The following is a 24545-nucleotide window of genomic DNA, read 5'->3' on the forward strand; positions in this document are numbered from 1 at the left end:
CTTCTTTCTGTTTAATATAGGGTGACCAGATGCCCATTTTTAAAGGGACAGTCCCATTTTTTGGGACTTTTTCTTATATAAACGCCTATTACCCCCTACCCCCGTCCTGTTTTTTCACAGTTGCTATCTGGTAACCCTAGTTTAATACAAATATTCATGATATCCTGATGCCAAATCTGTTGGTGCCTAGTGAGGGATCTCCGGGCTGCTAGTTTCTGAGGAATAAAGTGAAATGGGGTGTGGATTTGCCATTCCTATTGAGGTGAACTTGCTGATGCTTCCCTGCATTCTGGGCTGTGGCAGACTATTAGGGAAGGCTCAAATTGCAATCTTTACTCTAGTTCTGTGGGAATGTACTTAGTTGGGTTTGACATCCTTTTTTTCTCAGTTCTTTCTGGGAAATTTCTTTTTCTTTCTTGAAGAAGTTCTTGCAGAATGCAATGATAATGAGAAGTTGTCATCTACCCGCAATATGCTTATTTAATCCCTGGAGTTCTATAGTTGTTTTGAATCATTTTTTTTCTGGCAGTGGGAATGTTTCAGCCATGCATTTGTGAAAGGCAGGGCTGTCTAACAGATATAAACCACAAAAATTGAAATTTTCAGGTCCTGGGTTCTGTTTCTTGCTCTGCCATGGTGGTAGCTATAGGCAAGAAACTATGCCTCCATTTTTGCTACATGTAAAATTCAGTTAACTTACCTCACAGAGTTTGGTAAATATTTGTTAATTTTGTTAAGCAGTGCTATGAACGTGCAAATTGCTGTAGTTAAATACTAAAGAGCTTGGACACTTGTGGTATATGACCATAGTATTCTTCAGGTGTTACACTAAGGGTCCTCTAACAAACTCCATTGAGCAGCAGTGCGAGTTAAATGTTCTGTCCCGAGATGCAAACCTTTTCTTCTCTTTTTTTAAAAGTTTCTCCTGGAAATGGAAAAACTGGAGTTCAGTTGGTAGGATGCACGTTTGGGATTAAAGAAAGTTCCCTCTTTAAACCTATGCCTTAATTTTTAGGTCTAATTATTAGTTTCCTGCTGAAGAAGTCTTTGCTGAATGAAGAAATGGTGTTCAGTGCATCATTGCTTTAGCATGCATTTTATGACTGCTGCACCAACTTTTCAACAATAAGTCATGTAGGTGGTAGCAGTCGGCGTGAAGAGCTGAACTCAGAGGCTTGGAGGGAGCTGAGAGCACAGAGAGAAGGGGTGAGAGAGAGGGGGTGCAATCATCCAGCTGGCCGGTAAATTTGAGAGATCATCTCAGGAGGACTTTAAGGGGTGCAAAAATCAAGCATTGAAGAGGCAGTATGCAGAGGAGGGTAGGAGGAAGACAGCATCAGAGGAAGAGGAATGGAAATAGAGGATTGTTGTAGGGGGTGAGTGAAAGACAAATAAATACATAGTGGCTGATGTTATCAATTAGGTGAGAGTGGGGGACTGAAAGTATTAAAAGAAGAGGGGAGATGTTGAATGCATAAAGGAAACTTCCTCCTGGGTGTAACAGGTAGGTGCATTGTACCTTATAGCAATCATTTGTTTTGTGTTAATTACTAGTTTGGGGGTGCACATTTTATTTAATTAGGTTAACTTTTTGAATTCAAACAATCCCCCAGGATAAATGGTTGCCACTTTTACAGATACTCACTATGTAAATTGTTGTACCATGTCAGAATGAAATTTAAAGTAATTCAGTGCATAAAACTTAGTTAACTAATACTTAATGCCAGTTTTGGATGTGACAAAAACATCCCAGAGTAAACATTAATCACTCTGTTTTTCTTAAAGTGCTGTATATTTTATGTTTCCAGGTAAGTTTGTCCATGGAGCAGCATGGAGAGAAGAAGATAGCATACTAAAGTGGTGGAGTTGTCGACAGGATGGCCTTCCTGGATAACCCAGCAATTATATTGGCTCATATTCGGCAGTCACATGTGACCAGTGATGACACAGGGATGTGTGAAATGGTCCTGATAGATCATGATGTTGACCTAGAGAAATTCAATCCTTCTTCAGTGACTGGAGACAGTGGTTCAGAAACACAGGGAAGCAATGGAGAGACTCAGGGTTATGTATATTCCCAATCAGTTGATATTACCTCAAGCTGGGACTTCGGTATTAGAAGACGATCAAATACAGGTAAATTCTATTTGCAAAAAAACCCACCCCAAAACAAAACAGAAAACCAGCAACAACAACATACCCGTTAGAACGTCGTACAAAAGGCTAACTTGACTTGCTTGGACCAGTTGTCAGAACACAAGTAGCTACTTATTTGTCAAACCTTTCTTTTGTAATATTTAGCTAGGCAAATAGGTCTCTTTCAGAAAAAGAAATACATAATGGGCCAGTTTCTTTTGTGCACTATAAACTGATTTTTAGTTGATTTTTTTTTTTTACTCCAGTGTACCAAATCACAGTGTGTAGAAGAACTTTGAAGTTGTCAGTTTTATTACAAAAAAATAAAGTTTTAGAAAATATTGTTGTAAAGAAACCATCAAAATACCAAAATTCCACTATCAGGCCTTGAAATTCTTATTGTTTAAGTACACAAAGTCAGGTACTTTTTTTGTGAGGATACCTACTTTTTGAGTAGTACCTACTAGTGGAGCACCAGACCCAGTCATTCTGGACCAAAGTATTAAAAACAATGAAACAACTGAGTATAGGAAGAAAGGGGTTAGTAGATGGACAAGAAAACCGGAGTAACAGAGTCCACTGAAGAGAGAACAGGACAGGGGAGGCATGAGAGAACGTGCAACAAAAAGAAGACATACATAGTGTTGGAGGAGTGAGGGAGGGACGGAAATGGAAGGAAACAAAGTACAGAAGTATATGTGATACATTTATACTTCATATTTTTCTTGAGGAAAACTTGAGTGAGGTGTTTGCAGAATGTTGATTGTAATTAATTTTGAGTCATGAAACTGCTGAGTGCATAGAACTAGGCTAACAGAGCAGGTGTCTTTAAAAACTGCATGCCACAGTAACGTTACATTTTTCAAACCCTGTATGTTTAATGTTAGGAGTCTTAGACCGGGATATTCACAGTGAATGCTGACAATGTGCGTCATGACAGGTCAGCTGCTCTATGGGCTTTTATCATGAAACTTCAGAACAGCAGATGATTTTGTAGTGCCAACAGTGTAGTACCAAGGTCCAGTCACCATGTTCAAGTTGGCTTTTAATTCTGTAATAGAACTTTAGCTGGGCTCTTGCTATAAAAGTTTAACAATTTTTTCCCTGATGATGCTCTAACAGATCAGCAAATGGGAGGTTTAACGGGCAAGGCATATATACTATCAAACATATTGTCAAATTAATAGCCTGATATATCCTTTACCTGGAGGGGAATTAAATTCTTCATTTGAAGAAAGACCGACTCAGTGTTCCATCTTACTTTTTCATCTTTGACTTCTACTGTCTTATATCTACAGTATTACAAAAATCTGAGTTAGGATTTGAGCTCTCAAAATATGCTAATTTAAATATATTTACCTTTTTGGTATATACTAATTGCTTAGTTTTTGTTAATAGGGAGAAAACATCCCTCTTCTGTCCTTTTGCAGTAGGGGGATGTGGGAGTTGGTATACACAGCCTCCAAGGAAGGTTCTGTGCTGAAATGCTCAAGTGTTGAAGGCTTGAAGTAGGAAGATCATCTCTCTTTCCATGTAGGAACATACATTTCTGAAATAATTTTTTTGCAGGTAATACACCACCACCTACAGCTCAGAAGTAAATTTAACTAGATTCTACCTACCCAGAAAAGTGACGTACAGTAATAAGTATCTTAAGATACTTTTAAAAAGGTAATGTATTGTCAAAAGTTGTAAAAAATAATTAATAGCATTGGTTCAGTATAATTAAGGCATCTCACTAAATTTGGAAATAAGGTCCATGAATACAGTTTGGAGTCCTAGGACTAGCTAAAACTGATTTCCATGTAGCAGGGTAAAAAGCTTAATGTGCCAGACTTCATGGCATTTTCTTTGAGAAGTTAGTTCAATTCAGTTGTTGTTACAGAATAAGAAAGTGGAGAAGGAAAGTTCAAAGTGTTGTGGGAATGCTGCAAAAAGTGGTACTGCCAGATAATTTTACAACGTGGGTAGATAAAAAGAAGCTAAATTAAATTCTAATCTGAAACCATTTAACTTCCCAGTTAAAACCAGTGGCAGATTTTAAAACAATTGTCCAGTCCAGTGGGGAGCCAAGCTGATGCCAGTTTTTTTCTTTTCTCCTTCTCTTAAACCTCCCTCATCTTGTTCTCTGATGTACATTGGCACAGTTAAGACCTACATAGCTCATGACCTAAAACAATGAATGATATAGAGAAAGTAAATTGGTCAGTTTTATTTACCCTTTCTCATAATACAAGAACAAGAGGCATCCAAAAATATTGAAAACAACAATTTTAAAAATAATAAAACCTTTTTACACAAGACACATAGTAAATTAATTAGCCTAAAGTGCTCAGTACCAGAAAATATCAAGTTCAAGAGCTTCACAGGAATCAAAAAAGGATCAGATATTTATATAACATGCACAGTTTGGTTAGGTAGAATAAAAAAAGTACAAGGGCATATAAATCTTCATGCATCAAGGCATAAATAAACTATTAACCTCCTGGAGTTAGAAACTTCCTTTTATGGGGAGGTTATTGCGTAAATGTAAAAATTTCTGTTCTGTTAGGGTCACCAACTTCCCTGAGGCCACTTGTCTTCATTCCCATTGTAAACAATGGTATGCAGTGGCTATTTCGAAGCAGAGCATCTTAGCTCTGCATCTCTGACCTCAGTTCTATTAAGAGTAATCCGAGGTGTCAGCCATTTTGAAAGAAAGCAGTTTTTTGTGGACTTCTCAGTCATATAACATCATTCTTCAGCTCTGCTGAAGAAAAAACTTTCATTTATGAAGAAAAATGACAAAAATAACCGTTAATCATAAAAAAAAAAATTGTAGCCATTGCGTGAGATTTCATTGAGATTTGCCTATGTGGAAAGTTGGAAGAGTCGGCATTATGTTATTCACTGTTAAGATAATTTGGGAGAAAACATGCTCTGGCACCAGATCTTAAAGCACTAAGTATCTTAAAGGACCAATATTCTAATGAATTGTAATTCTTAAACTAATTAACAGATTTACTTGTAAATTCTTAGAAAATGTATTCTGTACTTAGAGTAGGTCCTGTAAGAACAAATATATAGAACAAAGTGATTGAATCCCTTCTTTAAGTGTGAAACATAATCTTAACTAAGGAACTTCAGCCGTCTTATTGAGCCATAAGATTATTTTTGTTATCTACACAAGTTCAGATCTGTTAGTTTGAATATTTATTCTTTCTAATAAAGGACAGTAGATTTTGTGTGTTCCTTGTAGCATAGTTGAAGCACTTTACATTGGAATAGAGTAGGTGATATAGTTGTTTATTCCAGCAGATAGTGGCAAATGTTTTTTGAGTATATGATCTCATGTTTCCTTTCTATGGTTTTAATACCCACTAAGAGACTTTTTTAAAAGAATTCCCACTTGAGTTGTCATTTACTTCTTTTGGTTTGGATAGAGTTGAATTCAATTTTTTTTTTTTCCAAAAGCCCCTTAATTATATAGCCTTAGTAACTTATCCATGCAGAGCTGATGTCTGACAAGCACTGGAACAAAATGTGTTTTATTGCTGCAGTGGAGAATCAACACATTGTTGTAGGTCCTACAGAAATAGTGGCTATTGAGCACTCATACATATCAGGTTACATTTTAAAGTAGGTTTAATTTAAGGCCTAAAACTTTGAAAAGTTGAAAAACCTTGAAAGTTATCTCAGGGTGCAAGGTTTAAAATGAAGTAAGACGCCTTGTGCAGCCATGCTAGGGCTTGCCAGACAATGGGTCCAGGCATTGTGGGGAGCATAGGGGCTTGTCAGCCTAGTATTTCTCTCTTCCATAGCAGATAGGTAGGGAGAGCACAGATACTTGGTTTCCCATCTCTTCTCCCACAAAAAAAAAAGTTTATTGCCAGCCCACAGAGATTATTAGCCAGAGCAAAGGAGGGGCGAGTATGCTACACTAGTAAAGGGCTGTAGCAAATTACTTCTCTCCCAAACTCAGGGCTAGCAGCAAAGGCTCATTTAGCCCTTAATATTTAATGGAAACAGAACTACATATGGTCAGTGAAATTTTTGACACTGAATGCTTGCATACTAATACGTTTATGAGAATGAACCTTAAATAATTCAGACTTCTAATAGATACTGATAATTCCATGTAATTTGGAGTGGCTGTAGTACAATCATGCGATGAATGATAATTTGGAACCAACTGATAGAGGAATTGCATTGAGATGGAATAATTGCACATATCTCCATTTGTTCTTTTAAGATAAAATTAACCCTTGCTGACACAAAGCCAAATTACTAAGGCTTTGTGAGAGGAATCCCACAAAGATGGAAGATTCCATTCGGGAAGATGGAATTCATACACTGCAGTTCATGGGCACACTGCAGGTCTTAAGAGGATGGCGCAAAACCCTCTTTAATACATAGCCACCCTGCCCTCTCCCCACAGCATGTCAGGGCTTAAAGTGATGCATTTGCCCTTAGAAGGGCCCCAGGCACTTGGACGAGTAGCTTCCCTTATGTAAGAAATTGACCTGTTATTAATTACAGCAATATTAAAAGAAATGCTATGTTTCCTGGCTTCCCCATTTCTTCCCTTTCCCATTGGTTTTAGGGAAACCAGAAGATAATTTAAAAAACTGAAAAAGCTATTCCAAATATAGCTATATTTACCAGAGAGATTTTATATTTCTCTTTGGAGGAGAGGAGGTTTTGAGAGATTGATGCTTAATGTGGCCCAAATAAAAAATTGATTTAGAACTATAGGTAGAATAATAAATTAGAAGAAAATGGCTTCAGTTTTTAAAACTAAACTCTCACAATGGAAGAACATCTTGCTTCATGTTTACAGTTACAGGCAGAGATGTGTCCGGTACTCTTTCACACTTTAGTCAGTTATTTTTTTAGATATTATAAGTAAAGTATCAACAACTTTTTTAATCAATGCTTTGGCTAAGAGTTCTGATACTTGATAAAATGTTTGACTGCTGAGCCAACATTTGCATCTTGAATGCAGCTCTAAGTATAAAGAAGGGATAGAATGTATTTATCAGTGTATTTTTTTTTTTATTGGTGAAAGTGTACAGGAATTGTCAGAGTAATTTAGTATTTTAAAATCTCCTTTAAGAGGCCATTTTAGTTAATAAATGATCACAATACATCAAAATTGTTAATATATCCAGCAAATTGTGTTTTCTCAAATGACCAACATTTTTACTTCTACTTGCCCATCTAGTTTACTTTCTTACTGGTAATGGTGAGTTTACTGCAGTGATTATTTCTGGTGGTTGGTTTCTCAGGGTAGCTTCTACCAGATTATTTAGTTGACAGTTTGTCTCCTGAGATAAATCTGGTGTTAACAATAAGTGAATTTCAGGAAAGAGGAGATCTGAGAGTCCGAGTTGCTTGATATTTTAACTGTTTGAGCCTTATTTTCAAGCCCTATTTTGGAGATGGAATCAAAATATGTAAAGAAATATTATATTCATTTTAAGATTTGACTAATGTTGTGAAGATACAAATCATTTATTTTACTACCTATAAACTGTTTCAGCACACTGAAGAAAAAGCTATGCTAATTTATATAGCTTTGACATTTTATAATTTTCATGATTTTTAGATAAAGGATTTTATATTTAAAACTTTAATAGTCTAGTCTGAGTTCATTTATCTTTAATTTTTGAAACGGGTAGAGTAATTCATAACAGTAATTTTATTCCTGTAATGTAATATTCACTTGAGTTCATTTGTGCATTAAAATTCCTTTAAGACCGTTATTAATGATTTATATAATGAAATGTCATATTAATCACAGAAGTTTTCACATTTTATTATTCTCTTCCATGTTAATACTATCTTTATGATCTCTATTAATGTTTTATATCCTCTAATTTCAATTATAAATCAAGAACACTTTCATGTTTTTGTTGGTATTTGCTTTTCAGGGGTGCCACCTTTAAAATTTTATGACTTTCCCTCCTACATATGCGGTATAAAACATCTTTATTCATATAAAGGTAGTTAATTATGTCTTTGTTTATAGTAAACTTCCATTGACAAACTTATAGTAATAATATTTCTTTTCAAGCTCAGAGACTAGAACGACTACGAAAAGAGAGACAAAATCAAATAAAATGCAAAAACGTTCAGTGGAAAGAGAGAAATGCTTCTTGTTCAGGTAAAAAGAAACATCTATTTTCTTTATATTTTTAATTGTTGAGTTTACTTAATATTCATTTACAGAATTTTCAGTTTATAAACCTCACTTAAAAACTTCCAAAACACAGAGGAAATATTGTGAAGGATTCTGACCACCTCCTATTCTGACCTGTGTTTTCCCCATAGTTTTCAACCACCACATGCCCACTTCTATTGATTTACATTGATTAAAGAAAAATCAAGAAATCAAGCTACTGTAGTTGATTGAAGTTTAAATAAATTAGGGTGTTTTAAGAAACATTGTTAATACAGTGCTTGCAGATCTTGGCAGTTTGTAACATCACTGTTTATCTTGTCTACACATAAAATTTAGGTCAACCGATCTAATTTGCTCAGTGATGTGAAAAATTCAACCTATGAGAGATGTAGTTAAGCCAGCCTAAGCCCTGGTATAAACTCAACTAAGTCGACAGAAGAATTCTCCCATCAACCTAGCTACTGCCTCTTGAGTGGATTTACTACAGAGATGTAAAATCCCCTTCCAGTGATGTAGCAAGTGTCTACACTACAGCAGCATAGCTGCAGCGTGACAGCTGTGCCGCTCTAGTACTTGTGGAGTAGACATACCCTGAGGCTCCTCTTAGCTTGATGAATAAACATCAAAGACAGTGAAATTGTGTTCTGCAATTTTTTGCATGGGAGGTGGTGTTTAACAAAACAAATAACTGACAAGCCTTGACACTCTCCTTGCAACCGATCAAAGTTGATTAGAGTATCTACCTTCCAAATTTCAGAGTAGCAGCCGTGTTAATCTGTATCCGCAAAAAGAACAGGAGTACTTGTGGCACCTTAGAGACTAACAAATTTATTGGAGCATAAGCTTTCGTGGGCTACAGCCAAAGAAGTGGGCTGTAGCCCACGAAAGCTTATGCTCTAATAAATTTGTTAGTCTCTAAGGTGCCACAAGTACTCCTGTTCTTTTTACCTTGCAAATGGAAGACCACTATTTTCAAACAAGTGATAGGATGCATGACCTATTTCAAGTGGCCTTGGATGTTATGGATGAATGTGTGTGGGGTGAAATATTTTTTTAAAGGTTATATTTACAAATTTTAAAAGTCCTCTCAGTCAGTTTTCTAGGTAAGGAGAAAAGCTTAAGAGGGAAAAAAGCATAAGAGAAGTATTATGAAAATATTAGTTTTGTCTTCATGGGGTTTTAAGCTTTTGGGGCTTCTAAACTCACTCTTCCCTCACTTCTTCAAACCATTAATGTTATTGAAAGATGGCTCTTGCTTTTAATGTAGCTCTGCTTAAGCATATGAACTCAGGAAACTTTAGAATGAAATGAAGCCAGAAATGCCATTTGAGGTTTTTATCTTTTCTTGGAGCCAGTAGTTATAACTAATATTTTCCCTGTAAATACCTATTACTTCCTTTTGTAATTTATAATTTAGCATTTCTTATTGCTATACTGTGGTGCTTAAATGGTAACGTATGGAATTTAAAAAATTCCATGCCAATTATTTTATTTTCTAGCATAAACTGATGTTTGTTTCTGTTGTATTTGACACAAACGGAAAATCTTGTATGGTGTATCATGCCTGCTTCTTTCAAAATTTGTATATATCTTAATGTGATCTCTACATAATCTCTGTGCCTAGGTCCCTGTATTTTTCTGGCTGCCCTTTGTAGGACCTTCTCCAGTTCTATAATATCTTTTGCATACAAGAGTGAACAGACCTGCTCACAGGATTCCAAACATGGTTGCACTAATCCCCTATACAGAGTTACAGCATATGTTTGATACCTCTGTTAATGCATCCTAAAATGTTTTTGCCTTTTTACTCTGTTAAGCATTATATTGAAGGTTTTAAAGTTTAATCTTCCATAACCTCCAACTCCTTCTGCTCAGTGTTTTGTAGCTTTTGACCACTGACGATATAATCCTTTCTTCTTGTTTCTTGTCCCTAACCATATTGCTTGATGTTTCTGTGCATTGAAATGGACAATAGATTCCCAAGCTCTTGCTTTATTCCAGCTAGTTCTGTTGTCTCATTCCTGGACCACAGATCTAAGACGCTGGAGGGGTCTCTGCTCCATGCAGCCTTGGAGGTGGACCAAACCTATCAATTATTAGCAGGGGAGGTGTGGCTCCTCCCCTAAGAAAGTTCTCCAGTTTTTTTGAGACTTCAGATGCAGTCAGGGAGTCCCATTTTTCCCTGCTGCAGAGCGAAAAAACAAAACAAAAAATCTCCAAGCTTTGACTTTATCAGCACAGGGGTTTCCCTTTCTCTCCACAGTCTCCTTTAGAAGACGTTCTAAAAGGCACAAAATGAAATCTCTTTCCCTCAAGTGGCATAAATCTGCGGTGTGCAGCATGGAGGATAATCCTCAGTGCTGGGTTCCCCTGCTCACTTTCAGAGCACAGCATGAGAGATAAACACAGAAAAATCCAGGCCATAGACATATGCTGATTCCTCTGGGCCTGAACATCCACACAGGGAATTCTTCCTCATTAGGAGAAGGAGGCCAGAGTTAGAGACTTAATAGTCAAATATGTATTTAAAAAACAAAACAAAAACCCTCCCACAGAGGATAATCTCTTTCAGGCAAGAGTGTACTGAGCATAGTAAACTACGAGTATGAAGTCTGCAGATGCCCTAGACATGCTATGGCTATATATCCCTTCTCATGCATCCTGGGAAGGAGTAGTGGTATGGTAAGGAATTCTAGCCACACCTAAAAGATTGGGAAAGCATCAGGTTGTCGTCTTCAGCTCCTGGGTTATTCCTAAGAGGAAATGTCCATACTTTTAGCTTCCAGAAAGAAATCTACTAACCCAGTCTGTCTATTTAGGGGCCTGCTTGAGGTTTACGTTTTGGTTCTAGGACAAAAACCTTACTACTACATCTACCTCAGTACCATGGATTCTTGAATTTCTTCAAGATTGACTCGGACTGGGCCTGGCATTTCAGACAGTCAGAGGTCAAGTTGCTGCTTCGTCTAGCATCCTTAGTGAAGCAGGGAAGTAGTGAATTTCTTCCTACCCGAATGTCCAACATTTTTTGAGAACAGCATTTCTTCTACATCCTCCTGAAGCACACAAAGTTCTTTCTTGGGATCTTAACCTGGTTCCCAGGACCATTACAGACCCTCCATTTGAACCACTCCTGAAGGTGTCTCGTTTTCTAACCATTACAGTGGTCTTGTTGATAGCAGTCAATTCAGCCCTCAGGGTGAGAATTGGGAGTTTTTTTCCCAGTAACCTTAGTACTGTACCTTTCATAAAGATAAAGTGGTACTCAGAATCAACTCTTTCTTCATACCAGGCTCTGTTGAGCACAGAAAATTGTCTTTCCATCCTCCTGGCCAGCTCCTTGCATCCCAAAATGAAACTGTGGCATATTTTGGATGTCCACAGAGCTCTCAAAGTATATATATTCAGCACACAGCGCAGTTCAGAAAGACAAATACTGTGTTTGTGTTTCATCATCTGGTGTCAAAGGGAAAGTAGGCTTCAAAATCGTCAGTTTCCAGATGGCTAAAATTTTGTGCAGTGGAGTCGCATCATAGGCGCATTTAACTCACACAATTCTAACTATACGTGCTCGGCAAAACAAAACAAAAAAGAGAAAAATAACAATTTAAATACTGTACCTGTAGTGTGGGCGATTCCGCCCGCCATTCCACTCAATGAGCGTTTGACTATACGCGATTTTCACCTTACGCGCTGACTTTAGAACCTAACCCCCGCATAAGATGCGACTCCCCTGTATCTAAACTGTATTCTTAAATGTATTCACCTCAAGTTGGGTTATTGCTGATTATGCACTATATGTATCTTACGACTTTAAAAACTTTGTATTTGTGGATAATCTAAGCACTGTACCCAGATGTACATACGCTCTTTTCTGAACCTTCGCTTTAATAACATTTTTATATCCCATTGGTTTAACTGAGAGAGCCCCTGAGCGCAGCAAGTTGCAGCGCTGTACACCACCAGTGTAGCCAAGGCCTAAGAAACACACAAGCAAGTAAAACACCTGCTTTCTCAGTTGAACCAATGAAATCCTTATACAGAACTCCAGGAGACAAAGTGTTTTCCAAAGGCACAAGAAATTACAGCTCACAGCACTACTCTAACATAATGGCAAATAAGAATTTTTAAAAACTAAAACAAGCCTGTTGTACAAACAGAATACGTTATGGGGTTTAAGTTCCCATAATTAAAGACAAGATTGAATCATGCTCTTCTGGATTAATTTATATCTTGCTCTAACCTATTGGGTATCTTTTAGTATATACCACCATTGTCAACTGTTTGAACTTTCAGGTAATCTGATGGATAAAAATAAAACTGAGTTTGTGACTAGTTACAGTTCGACAGGTTTTAACTTCACAATTCAAAAAATGAACTGCCTCCCTGAAGCATTGACTTCAGTAACTCTTTGTTCTCTGTATTGGCAGCATGTAAATTTTTGGGACTATCCAAATGTATGAATAAAGAACAGAGTGTAGACAGTTTAGGTGGATTGATGCTGATTCTCAGATAGTGATTGATTGAGTTTGGGGTGGTTTGCTCCAAGAGCAGATGTGGAGCAAACTTGTCCAGTTTCAGTCACTTGTACTAGAGAATGAGACCCATTGATTCTAGTAGGCTAAACGCTACAGGCTCTGAGCTACATTCATCCATCCTGATTCTGTAGAGTCCTTGTAACATTAGGACCCTCCCTTTATTAAAAGAAAATCAATTTCCATAAATTTGGGTTTAAACTCTTGCTGACAATCCTGCTATTATACCAAACAGCATTATAACAGGCTTCTTATGCCCCACTAACTTGCACATTAACTTCATTATTGCCCTTATTATCACAATACTGTACTTCCTTGTGACCCAGGATGCTTGTTGCTCAAGCATGGTGTTATCAGGCCTTATTTTTCCAGATGAGATCCATGCAAGGCAGCTTACTTGAAGAGGGGAAGTACATGGAACGTAGGAATTGCCACACTGGATTAGATTCATGGTCCTTCTAGTCCAGTATCTTGTCACCAATAGTGCCAGTCCTAGATGCTTCAGAGGAGGTGCAAGGAACCCTGTAGTTAACCTTGATGGGATAACTTTCCCCAAGAGTGTTTCCTTTTAACCCCTAATAGTTAGATGTGGTATTAAACCCAGAAGCAAAAAATTAATATCTCTTCCAAAACTCTTGTTTATTTTTTAATATTTACTATTATAACTCTGAATAAATCTAAGTCTCTAGCCATTACCATCAAGCAGCCTCCAGCTCCAGATTACAGCCAGCTCGATATTCACCTATCTGGACTACAAAGGGGGCAACTTTCAAATATTTGGGCAGCATCCTAGACAGTGCTAGAGGATGCTCAAAAGATGTGGACACACTTGTATATATTGCCATGCTTCAGGCCCTTCAGCGGCCTCTGTTGAAATGTGACAGGTTTGGTTACAGAGACACCCTTGGCACTGTCACTTGATGTGCCAAGATTACCTCTGAGCCCGTTTTCCCTGCTATTTTGGGACTTCCAGAACCATGCCTTGTTGAGCCAGACACGCTAGTCTGCTGCAGCACAGACCCAGGGTCCGGGCCACATCCCCAAAGCTGCAGACTTTAAGTGAAAACAGCTCTGCAGGTTACCTGACTCCAGCACCCAGCTCCCAATGGGATCCAACCCCCAAATAAATCCATTTTACTCTGTATAAAGCTTATACAGCGTAAACTCCTAAGTTGTCCACCCTCTATAACACTGATAGATATGCACAGCTGTTTGCTCCCCCAGATATTAATCACTTACTCTGGGTTCATTAATAAACAAAAGTGATTTTATTAAGTATAAAAAGTAGGATTTAAGTGGTTTCAAGTAATAACAGACAAAACAAAGTAAGACATCAAGCAAAATAAAGCAAAACCACACAAGTCTAAGCCTAATACATTAAGAAACTGATTACAGATAGTATCTCACCCCCAGAGGTGTTCCAATAAACTTCTTTCACAGACTAGACTCCTTCCTAGTCTGGGCCCAATCCTTTCCCCTGGTACAGTCCTTGTTAGTTCCAGCAGCCATCTTAGGTGTTAAGCAGGGGTTTTCTCATGGCTGGCCCCCTTTGTCCTGTTCCACCCCCTCTTATAGCTTTGGCACAAGGCGTGAATCTTTTGTCTGAGTCCCCACCCCTCCTTCTAAATGGAAAAGTACCAGATTTAAGATGGATTTCAGCATCAGGTGACATGATAATATGTCCCTGTGAGACCTCATTCTTCATTGCCCACGAGCTGGCCCACAGGTACACAGGAAGGTAAACAAACCCATTCACAACCAATTGCCCTAGTCAATGGGAGCCATCAAGATTCTAAGCCACCATTAATGGCCCACACTTTGCATAATTACAGTAGGACCTCAGAATTATTCTTCATATTTCTAGCTTCAGATACAAGAATGATACATACATACAAATAGGAGGAATATATTCAGGAGGTTATAACCTTTGTTATGATACCTTACAAGAGACCTTTTGCAAAAACCATATTCCAGTTACATTATATTCACATTCATAAGCATATTTTCATAAAACATATGGAGTGCAACATCACAGAGACGTCATGACATTAAGCTTGCTATAAAGCTGCGAATCTGTAGAACTTCAGTTATATCAGCTTCATTGTATGTAAGTGAAACATAGGTGCTGTGGAAGACTGAAGTACATTGGATCGACATTTTTGATTCTCATCATCTTGGTCAGCTGCTCCGTATCAAAAGCAGGACAAGATCTGAAACAGGGCTTTGGAGCTGTGCTCCGGCTCTGCTCCAGCTCCAGGCAAAAACCTGCAGCTCCACTGCTCCAGAGCTGTTCCGGGCTCCACTCCAAAGCCCTGATCTGAAATGAGGATCTCTGAAGCTAAAGCCAGCAACTACCCTCCATAAGCACTGGTATGAATGTATTATTAGAATAGAAGACCAACGAATTCTGAAGCGTGTGGATCTAAGAATGCCGCTACATGGCTGTGACCTTAAGCACCTGGCCAGAGAGAGATTCGAGTGGTGCTCAATCTGCAAGGAGGACACATCCTTTTGGGATTTGTCATGGTAGTGATGATTATAACTCTGGGTATTCTTGATATCCATATTATTCTTAATTGTATTACAGTAGTGCTTAAAGATCCTAATCAAGATCAGCACTCCATTGCACTAGGCACAGTACAAACCTATAGTGAGAGTTGGTTCCTGTTGCATAGAGTTTACAGTCTATATAGAAAAGATGGATGAGGGATGGGAGGAGAAAAAGAAATGTCTAATCCCTTTTTAATCCCAATAAGCTCTTGTAGCAATGACATCTACCGGTTAATTGTACAAAGAAGCTTTCAGCTTTGAATTTGGCACTTTTCAGTTTCATTGTGTCCCCTTGTTCTTTTGTTATGAGACAAGGTGAATAGAAACTCCCAGTCTATCTTCTTTAGACTGTTCATTGTTTTATATAATTTTTATTGTCTCCCCTCCAATTCATTTCTTCTCCAAGGTAAACAGTATCCTTTTTGCACGTGGTAATGCAAATGCTTTTTTTTTTTTTTGAATCGCAGCAGAGGAGCTAAGCTCGCTGTTCGAAAAAAAGAATTTCAGAGTAAAGTCTCCACATTCTGGGAAGCAGTCGTTACTGTCTGTGCGACTTGAACAGTGCCCACTGCAGTTGAACAACCCTTTCAATGAGTACTCAAAATTTGATGGCAAGGTAAGTGACCCAAACATTTTCCTCTTACATAGAGCTGGCTTCTGATCGAAGGTTAGGTTGCTCTGTCTGCTCTGATGACAATGCAATGTGTAGATATTTGTTTGGGCTTTAATTAAACATCACAATTGCCCTACAGTTCATTATTTTAAACTGGCTATCCTAAAACTTGTTTCTCTTTGTCTTTCTCTTTAATTGTAATGGTTCCCAGAGGCAATAGCAATAGGAGCCAAATGAAAATATATAAAAAATGGTATGTATGCTCTGCCCTAGTACTGGAAGGTTATATCATGGACTTGTGTCCGTCCTTCAGCATGTGGTGCTTTAAGTAAAATGTTTAGTACAACTGAGTCTTAGGCATCTTATCCCTACTCGACTATTGGTGTGTCCATGGATATCAATAGTCTGTTGCATTGCACAGAGTTTCTCTCTAGTAAATCTAGCCCTACCCCCATAGTATCTGAGCAGCTCACAATTTTTGGTGTGTTTATCCTCACAGCACCCCTGTGAAGTAGTAAGTGCTATCACCCCCAATTTAGAGAGAGGAAACTGAGGCACAAAGACAAAGTGACTTGCTGAAAGTCCCACCGAAGTCCTGTGGCAGAACAGAAAATAGCATCCTGGTCTCCCCAAGTCCCAGGCTAGTGCCCTTCTCTCCCTGCTGCCAGCTGCACAAGGGTCGCTGGCAGAGCAGCTCGAAGTGGGTCTGTGTGCTGCTATCTTTCCCTTCTCTCCCACCCTCATGAAGGTCTGTATTGGCTGGGATGGGGGTAGCATCAGCATCTGTTGACAGTACTTTCTTCCCCCCCTGGAAGGTTCCCACTTCCCAGAGTCTGCAGTGGCAAATAGGGCAGGAGGACCTGGGGTTGAAGGGAGAGTGCTGGTAGAAATCTCACTGGAACAGATGTTCTCGTGGTACTTCTCTGACTTTAGTTTAGTCAGTGGGATTTGAGTTTAGAATAGGGCCCAAATGGCTGACAGGGATTGAAAAATCTTCCAGAACCATCAACTTCAGCTTTGGCAGGATCTGTACGTTGTGTCTGTTGCCTCTAATCCCAAGTAGTCAGAGGGGCTGAAGAGCACTGGGTCTAGCTGTAGCCATTTCTGAGAGAGCTGCTGTTGAAGCCTGGTTGGAACTGCATTTGGGTGTGAGTGGAAAGTAAGTTGATCAATATTATGCAATTTTAAGGTTTATATCTTTCAATCCCCTGGAGCTCGTACAACACTTTATTCATCAGGCAAGGACATCTATCTTTCCAATGTTGTGGAGCAGCAGTTTCTATCCCTGTAGTACCTTCAGAAATGTTCATTGATTCATTGGTAATGTACAGACCATTTACCAGACAGAAACATAGGCGATGCCATAATGGATCATCCCAGAGGTCCATCTAATCCAGTCTAGAGTCTTTATGACTAGTTGCTTTGCTTGTCAGAGTATCTGCACATCCACACATCCCAAACCCCTATTGAAGTTGTGTCACAATGCTAGTCTTTTCTGATTCTTTCCCGAAGAATGACAACCTTAAGGATTATTGACCACAATATAAATATTTATTTAGATTTTGACTGAAAGTACTTCACCCTCAAAGGGCAATCATCCAAGACTCTCGGTGCCCTTTGACGTACATTTAAAAACAGTACCATAAGGAATGCAAAATATAAATCACCCAACACAACAGCACTTCTTTTACACAGTAACCCTCACCTAATCAACAGTCAGCAAACCAATGTATCTTAAAAATCCCATTCCCCACAAGACAGAAATCTTCCCCCCAACCACCTTACTCCCGCCACAGTGCCAGCTCAAATAGTCAGGCTTTGCAGCATGCCTGGAAGGTCAGCTTAGTTATTCAAATACAATTACGTTGTGAACTACCATGTGTTACCTAGAACTAAATCAAGGATTGCCTCTTCTGTGTGCAAGGCTACACTCAACTTTTATCACTCCGTGTCTATTATAAACCCTGGAAAGCTGAAAAAATATAAACATTAGGATCATTGGGCGGTGTCATAGTGTGCTGAAAAAATTACAGGTGGCAGTGTAGCTCTATTTTCTGCTGGATTAGTTTGTGGGGACTTCAGTGGGAGTATCAAGTATGAGCTTCACTACTGTTTTGGTGGGAAATCTTAGCTTTCTGTCAAGTGTTTTTAACATTGAAAATCAGACATGTAATTTGATTAGACATATGTAGAGAAGTAGTATTATAAAATTCTTTGTGGAGTTGTAGCTCTTAGACCGTAGTATCTGTAGAGCATAAACTGCCTGTTTATATGTTATGTTGCATTTATTAGTATTGCATTAATTAGTGCAAACTCTGCATTTGAGAGAATTATTTCTGGCATAATTACTTGGTGCCTTGCTGCCAACAGTAGCAGGATGGCCTTCTTTTTCTGCAGTTCATATTTTGGTGTTCCTGAGTCACTGGATTCTGATTTGCCAAAGAGTTATGAACTTTTTAGGATATACTTCCTATAGCTATTGTGTACAGAGGAGATTTAAAAAAAACAACTCTGGACTAGAGGAAATCCTCATTCACAAAGGTTGAAATTTTGTAACCTGTAAAAGCTTGAGCAAAACTTGAGCTAAATATGGGGGGCTGGGGGTCTTGGGAAGTTGGGGAATGGAAAAATTACTCCTCCTCAACTTCCTAACCCCCACTACTTTTTTTTCTGATTTATTATGTATTACAGCTGACTAGAATTAAAATCTTATTTTCATCTATTTAACATTGATACATTTGGCAGATGTGTAATGAAAATCAGTAACATTTGAAGGAAATTGTACTGTACATATTAGTCATTTTTATAATCATTTTGAAATGTATCAATATGATATGCACTGACACCTTGGTGATTAATAGAGAATTATATTTCAGTCAAGCCTTTTTTTTACCCTAGAAATTAAAATGCCTATTCAAATAACGCTGCAAAATAATCAAATTAGCATTTTGTGAATGCATAATTGGATTATATTAGTTATAGCAGCATTGTTTGTTTGTACCACAGTGTGTAAGTTTGTGTCAGCATTTTGATTATAAAACCCTTTCTTCCAGGCTTCGTATGTATTACCTATTTTAAAAAACACAATAACAACAACCCTACATCCCAGTTGAGCCGTAGTACAGCTATTATAGTTCAGTAGTGAATTACTTTACCAAGTTAGCTTTTCTTCAGTTTTGCTGTACTTTTTAAATAGTAATTTGAAATTATAAACATGTAGCTTTTTTATTATTCTATGGCAAATATGAGTATTTTTAATGAAATTTTGTAGGTAGGACCAATACTCTTTGGTATTGAAATATTTTTTTAACTGATAAGAGATGAGCAGTATCTTTTTCACAAATATTTATTACTCTTTTCCTGGGAATAGTGCACATCTTATTTACATAATTAACTGAGCTACTCATGTCTCTTGGGAAAATGATACATAATTGGGGAGAGAAGGGTGGATAAGGAGGGACTTGGGGCCTAATTAAACATGTTTTAAAAAACCCTACTTAATTATGTATTTACTCAAGAGACACGAGCGTCTCTAAAATCCTCTTTAAGATTATTACTAAGGCTTTGATTTAAAAATTTTAAAAATTATTGTAATGTAGATTTTCTGTTTGAATAAAATACTTTTTGTGGATCACTGGCAAACAAAAAGAAAAGCAAATCAGCCACTCTATCCAAGCTGTGAGAGAGAGAGAGAGTGTGTGTGTGTGTGTGTGTGAGAACTCATGTTAACTCTGAATATTTTAATTCTAATCATGAATATGCCTTCATAAATAAATTTAAATGAAATAAAATCTTCTTTAGTGAGTTTTTGTTTAATGAATGTATTATTTTAAGAAAATCAGTTAAAAATAGGAAAGCATTAAATTCTATAATATTAAACATGCCACTCTGTTAAATCTCTCAATTTTCCAGGTGTGTTCTGTCAGACTTAGTGTCTGTTTCATAATCACTTCTGTATGTTTATGAAATAATAACATTTTAAAGTACTCTAATGTCTTCCTGTTGTTTTGATCCGTCTATTGAATTATCAAAAATAAATTAGAAAATACAGCTTCTAAAATACACCCACAATGGAAGCATTATGATCAGCTCACACAAGAGTTCTGGGAACCCTTGTCACACAGCCAAATTGAATAACTGGTAGTTTCACATACACTAAAATACAGTACTCCCTTTTTTAAATAAATAAATAAAAGGCAGGGCAAACTATATGTTTACTTTACCCAGCCAAATGGGGTAGCAGACATTGTCTAAACCTTTCAGTTTTCTCTAAAAATCCATTTCTCTTGACAAACTTGTAGCCCCAACAGCCAGCAGATAGCTGCAACTGTGTGTCAGTCATTCACATACACTGTCTTTGTTTAATATGTAATGGTAAACTGGGCTGATGCAAATCTGGTGATGCTAGAGACCTTTGATCCCTTGTACTCTATCCAGTTGTAATTTGTATATAGGAAATTATATTAAGGTACCAGAAATTGGCAGCCAAATTGATTTTACTGCAAGCCTAATAATTAATTTACGCACTCTAATGACAGATGACACACTCAAGAAGTGTTAGATTTATTCTCTGCCATCAGGTTTTTTAAAGATCGTTTTTTGTGGTTTGTTGATCCTTTCACTTTCTGGATGTTAACAGGGAGAAAACAAGGCTTACTTTAAAATAGTTTTCCAACCCATGGCATAGACAGCAGCATAAGGGAGGATTGGTGGCCTTGTGGTTAAGGCATGGGACTGGGAGTTAGGAAATTAAGATCTGTTCCCAATTCCTGCCAGAAGTTTTGCATGCTCTTGGACACATGATTTAGACTGCAATCCTGAAATGTGCTCCACATGGGTAAACTCCCATTGCAGGATTGGGGATTTAATCTCCCTGTGCCTCAGTTTCTTCATCTATAAAATGAAGCTATACTGCTTGCCTATCTTTATTAATATTTATAAAGTACTTAAGATATTCTGATAAAAAGCTGTATAGACACAGGGAATATTTATTTTCAAACCATAGCTTGAGGGAAAGAATGATTGCCCAGAGACTTAACAACCAAAGGTACTTACCTAGTACAGTATTAGTTTCAGAGCTGTTTAGTTGGGTGGCTATCTACACTAAAAGGAAGAATGTTAACAAGGTGCTTTCAAGTGACAAGGATAGCAAAGTCTCTGACTATAAATAAAATGATGAGCTTTGTGATAGACTTGTAAGTAGAATGTATGACCACTGCAGAGGTCTCTCCCTGGCACTCCTGGGTATTATCCCTAAAGTAAGTCCACATTCAACTTCTCTCCTAAATCATTGCTAACCTTCGTGAAATGTTGACAAGACGCACTTCTGTCAAATTTATTTCTGAGATGCCTGTTGCCTAAGTGGTGCAAAAATCAGGCCCTTTGTCCTCAAAATAATGTCATCAAACACAAAAGTGCTATGGAAAAATCAAAGCAGGAACAGATGTTCAATATGTTTAAAATAGTCAATGGGGAAGTGGGAATCTAGTGATCTATCTAAAAGTCTGCTTACCTCTAGAATAATCTAGAAACACAGGGCTTAAATGCCTTTTCTGTGCCCAGAGAAAATACTGCAGTCCTCCAATTGCACTTTAGCTTCTCTGACATTAATCACAAGATAGAAATCAGAATGAAGGAAATATTTTAGCTTCACTGATCTCTTATGTGCCTGTTGGTGGAAGGGAAGTGACCTGAAGAAGATTTCTGTGTAGCTCGAAAGTTGTCCCTTCCACCAACAGAATCTGGTCCAATAAAAGATATTACCTCACCCTCCGGGTCTCTCTAATATCCTGGGACCAATATGGCTGCACACACTGCAAATAAAATAGAAGCAGAGAGTCTGTTCTGTCTGGACAGGTGCTGAAAAACATATCTTGAGGATTGGGGCCTTTTTGTAATACAGCAAGGTTCTTTGTGAATGTGATTGTGGTAACTTATTAAAAACCCAACAACTCCCCCTTTAGTAACTGTTTTTACAAAGAAGCAGTAGAAAGCAGGGGGGGAAGGGATAATTCATGAGTGCTAATTGCTTGGCTGTTAATTTTCATAAGTGTTGATAGAAGCAGTTCCTTAAATTAAACTTTGTTTAAAATGTATCAAGGGAAATATTCCACAATGTCGGGCCTGAAGTGAAAATTAATATGAATGCTGTGGCAATTAACACGTACTGGTTAATAGCTTTTAGCAGCATTTTGGGATGATAGTCCTTAAATACATTTTTGCATGCTGCTGCTGTTTCAGTCTTGTTCCAGTGTATGTCTGGATAATTATGAACAAATGTTTTCCACAATCACCAATATTAAATAGCTTTACTCAAAGAAAGTAGATAAAGAACTTTTAAAAGAGGCAGTACAGCTATTAATACTGAAAATATCTAAATTATGAATCCGGGTTTAAAAACTCAATGCCCATAAGCTAAGTAGAATGTTTCACACCTGTATTCTGAATATTTTGCTTTGATTTAGCAGGTGTAGCTTGCATAGTTTGTATTTCACCATTTACTTATTCTACAACTTCAGTTGTTCAGCTACCGTTATCATAGAACAGTAAAAGCGAACAAATCCTAAATATATAGGGTTTTTATTATGTTATCGTTTTAATCAATATTGCCTTTCATATCTATAGTGTTCAATTAAGTTGATTTTAGAATATGTTTGCATTTTATCTATACCAGGTATATGTTATAATATGAGATCTGGCATAGTGGCTAGTAGAAAGATACACCTCTACCCTGATAGAACGCTGTCCTCGGGAGCCAAAAAATCTTACCGCGTTATAAGTGAAACCGCGTTATATCGAACTTGCTTTGATCTGCCAGAGTGCGCAGACCCCCCTCCCAGAGCACTGCTTTACCTCGTTATATCCGAATTCGTGTTATATTGGGTTGCGTTATATTGGGGTAGAAGTGTATTTTGTTAATTATATATACAAAAACTATTCCGAATCTCTATTTTGTGGTATGGTGCTCTCTGAACAGGCCAGATTCTTCAGCTTCAGAAGATGCTCACTGCAGAATTTTCTACAATAATATCTCCTTCAAGCCTTTCACAAGACCATTTAGAACCGCCAATACGTTTTTTGCTCTTCTGCAGCTGGAAACTGCTTTTGCCTCTCTTGTATTTCCCACGTTTTCATAAGTTTTCCTATTACAAAGCTGCCCCACTATTCTGTATGTAAATACTTCCCCATCAGGTTGCTGTTTGCCCTTCCACCTTCTTTTTCTCTCTTCTAGTAATTCACATGCTGAAGGCAAGTGGTGTAGCACATCTAGGTATGGTCACGTTCCGGTGCAGAATTGTACAAATAAGACGCTTCTTCATCTGATTCTTCTTGCTATGATCACTTCGGTTCTAATACATCGTTAATAACAGTGTGCTTGGCTTCCAAACCTGTTGGTGACATCCTACCTCATTGTACAGTATAAATTCATTAATCCTTAGTAATGACTGGGATACATATTGCTGAATTTAATTAATAGGTAACACTTGTGTGCATATATAATAATGTATGTGTCTATTGTACAAATGTGTACGCACTGCATATGTATGTGTAGTATATTTTCTAAACTTTGGCAATTTGTTTCCAATATTCTGTTGCTTTTTCCCCTTGGATTTTCTGAGATTCCCCCTTTCCATATGGTTTGTGTACTTGGGGCTCTAACAAACTCTCCCAGTTTAGAACAGAACCACTAGAGTTGCTTTGCATTAACTCTGGCAGGACAGGCAGGCTCTTCTTCCCCTAGACCAGGGGTAGGCAACCTTTCAGAAGTGGTGTGCCGAGTCTTCATTTATTCACTCTAATTTAAAGTTTTGCGTGCCAGTAATACATTTTAATGTTTTTAGAAGGTCTCTTTCTATAAGTCTATAATATATAACTAAACTATTGTTGTATATAAAGAAATAAGGTTTTTAAAATGTTTAAGAAGCTTCATTTAAAATTAAAGTAAAATGCAGAGCCCCCCGGACCGGTGGCCAGGACCCGGGTAGTGTGAGTGCTACTGAAAATCAGCTCGTGTGCTGCCTTCGGCACGCGTGCCATAGGTTGCCTACCCCTGCCCTAGACTCTTGGATTCACTTGCTAGGAACAGAAATATAGTCTGCCGTAAGAAGTCATCTATTCATGAGCATTGTTTTCCTATTTGGGGAGGATTTAGTGTAAGAGCACTTTGAAAGCTGTGCAATTCCTGCCATTAGGCAGCTAATTTAAAGCCCTCTTACCTCCCTCACAGGGGTGCTGAGGGTTAATTAGGTAATGTTTGTAAGGCACTTTGGAGATAAAGCACTTATAAATGCTGGATGTTGTTAATCCTTTTTCTGACTCATTTTAAAAATCAAAGTGCAGGTTATCTGAAGGCCTCTATCAAGACAAAGCAAACTGTATGGAGCCTCCAAACTCCATTAAACTCAATTAAAGCATTCTCTTAAAAGGTGAGGGGGCACGGGGCCCATAGAAGATAGGACAAGACAATAGCCATACTGAGCCAGCTGGCTGCAGAAGAGCAGGTGTGTGTAAGAGGTTTCTTTGAATTTCTGTGTTTGTTGCTATCTCT

The 24545-nt window shown here is 37.9% G+C and overlaps 1 protein-coding gene across 2 annotated transcripts in view; it reads left to right on the forward strand.

Moving 5' to 3' along the window:
• Nucleotides 1-24545, forward strand: part of MAPKAP1 (MAPK associated protein 1) — a 154590-nt gene that overhangs the window by 15169 nt on the left and 114876 nt on the right. For both annotated transcript variants that reach the window (XM_054007724.1, XM_054007723.1), the window contains exons 2-4: nucleotides 1809-2136; nucleotides 8192-8281; nucleotides 15852-16000. In XM_054007724.1, coding sequence (XP_053863699.1) covers nucleotides 1878-2136; nucleotides 8192-8281; nucleotides 15852-16000 — 498 coding nt within the window. In that variant the 5' untranslated portion in view covers nucleotides 1809-1877. The remainder of the gene's footprint in view (nucleotides 1-1808; nucleotides 2137-8191; nucleotides 8282-15851; nucleotides 16001-24545) is intronic.

This window comes from Malaclemys terrapin, chromosome 17 (genome assembly GCF_027887155.1).
Source record: "Malaclemys terrapin pileata isolate rMalTer1 chromosome 17, rMalTer1.hap1, whole genome shotgun sequence".
Classification (NCBI taxonomy): Eukaryota; Metazoa; Chordata; order Testudines; family Emydidae; genus Malaclemys; species Malaclemys terrapin.